Genomic DNA, 1,151 nt, shown 5'->3' with positions numbered 1-1,151 from the left:
CTGGTTCCTCATTTTTAAGTCCAGCCCCAAGCCGCTCTTACTGGATGCCTGGGACTTCAGCGCCAGCCTGCTCAGGGGCGAGCTCTCGGCCGAGTTCTGGCTTTGGGACATCCTGTTCATGTAGTGCACGATGGAGCTCTGCCAGCTGATGGCCCGCGTTGGGCTTGCCGAGCCGCTCTTCATCATGTTGGGCAGGTTTTCCGCAGATGAACCCCCCGAGCCGAGCCCAGCCAAGGCGCCCGCCGCATCCTTCAGCATGCCCATGCCCGAGCCCTGTGGGGGCTGCAGCTTCCCCATCAGCTTGGCTGTGCCGCCCACCTCCTTTCGGGACGTCTTCAGCACCTTCGTCAGGTTCACGGTCCTCCGAGCCGCCTTCTGCTCCGGGGGCAGAGGTTTCCGCCCACGCTTCTTCCTGGAAGTGTCTTTCATTTCCGGCTTTGCCACCAGGATCTGAGCTTTCTTCTGCGGTACCGGGTGAGTCTCTCTGCTGCGGGGACCTCTCTTTGCTTCCAGGTCACTTTCGTCGTCTTCATCTGAGGAGGAGGAAGAAGATGATGTGGAGGAAGAGGAGCTACTTGACTTGGTTTTTGCAGGCATCTCTGGTTCCTGCAAAGCAATGGAGAGAGACAGAGAAAGTTAAGAGCTTAAACACCAGGTGGGACCCTGGTACCAAAGGAATTCTGCTGTCTCCTACACTGCCGCCAGAGCAGCATTGAAGAGGTGTTCTCCTTGCAGCAGCTTCATCCACCCACCCATGGCTGCAATCTCCAAAGCTCCTGACCCAGGGTTCTGCGTCCTCAGCACCCTCCAGGAGCTGAGCAGCCACCGCACCCTGTGCTGCGGACAGACACTCGCTGGTGCCTTCTGAGGCCAGAGCCCCTCCAGCGCCGCCACGGCCGTGGAGTTCCACGATTGAAGAGGTGTTCTCCTTGCAGCAGCTTCATCCACCCACCCATGGCTGCAATCTCCAAAGCTCCTGACCCAGGGTTCTGCGTCCTCAGCACCCTCCAGGAGCTGAGCAGCCACCGCACCCTGTGCTGCGGACAGACACTCGCTGGTGCCTTCTGAGGCCAGAGCCCCTCCAGCGCCGCCACGGCCGTGGAGTTCCACGAGCACCATGACTCACCAAGTGTTTCCTGGGTCTGCCCCTG

The 1,151-nt window shown here is 60.3% G+C and overlaps 1 protein-coding gene across 1 annotated transcript; it reads right to left on the bottom strand.

Annotated features, from left to right (window-relative positions):
• Positions 1–3: 3 nt before the first annotated feature.
• On the bottom strand, positions 4–1,144 carry LOC104276003 (chromobox protein homolog 2-like; the record flags this gene model as incomplete). The annotated part of the gene is made up of 2 exons (XM_009872143.1): positions 1,127–1,144; positions 4–606 (listed from the first exon to the last, which is right to left on the bottom strand). A coding segment is annotated over exon 2 (594 nt), but the record flags the coding sequence as incomplete, so codon positions are not given.
• Positions 1,145–1,151: the final 7 nt, after the last annotated feature.

Source organism: Apaloderma vittatum, unplaced genomic scaffold (assembly GCF_000703405.1).
Source record: "Apaloderma vittatum isolate BGI_N311 unplaced genomic scaffold, ASM70340v1 scaffold37340, whole genome shotgun sequence".
In the NCBI taxonomy this organism is placed as follows: domain Eukaryota; kingdom Metazoa; phylum Chordata; class Aves; order Trogoniformes; family Trogonidae; genus Apaloderma; species Apaloderma vittatum.
The sequence above is the reverse complement of the archived record's forward strand: the minus strand, read 5'-3'. Positions and strand labels throughout refer to the sequence as shown.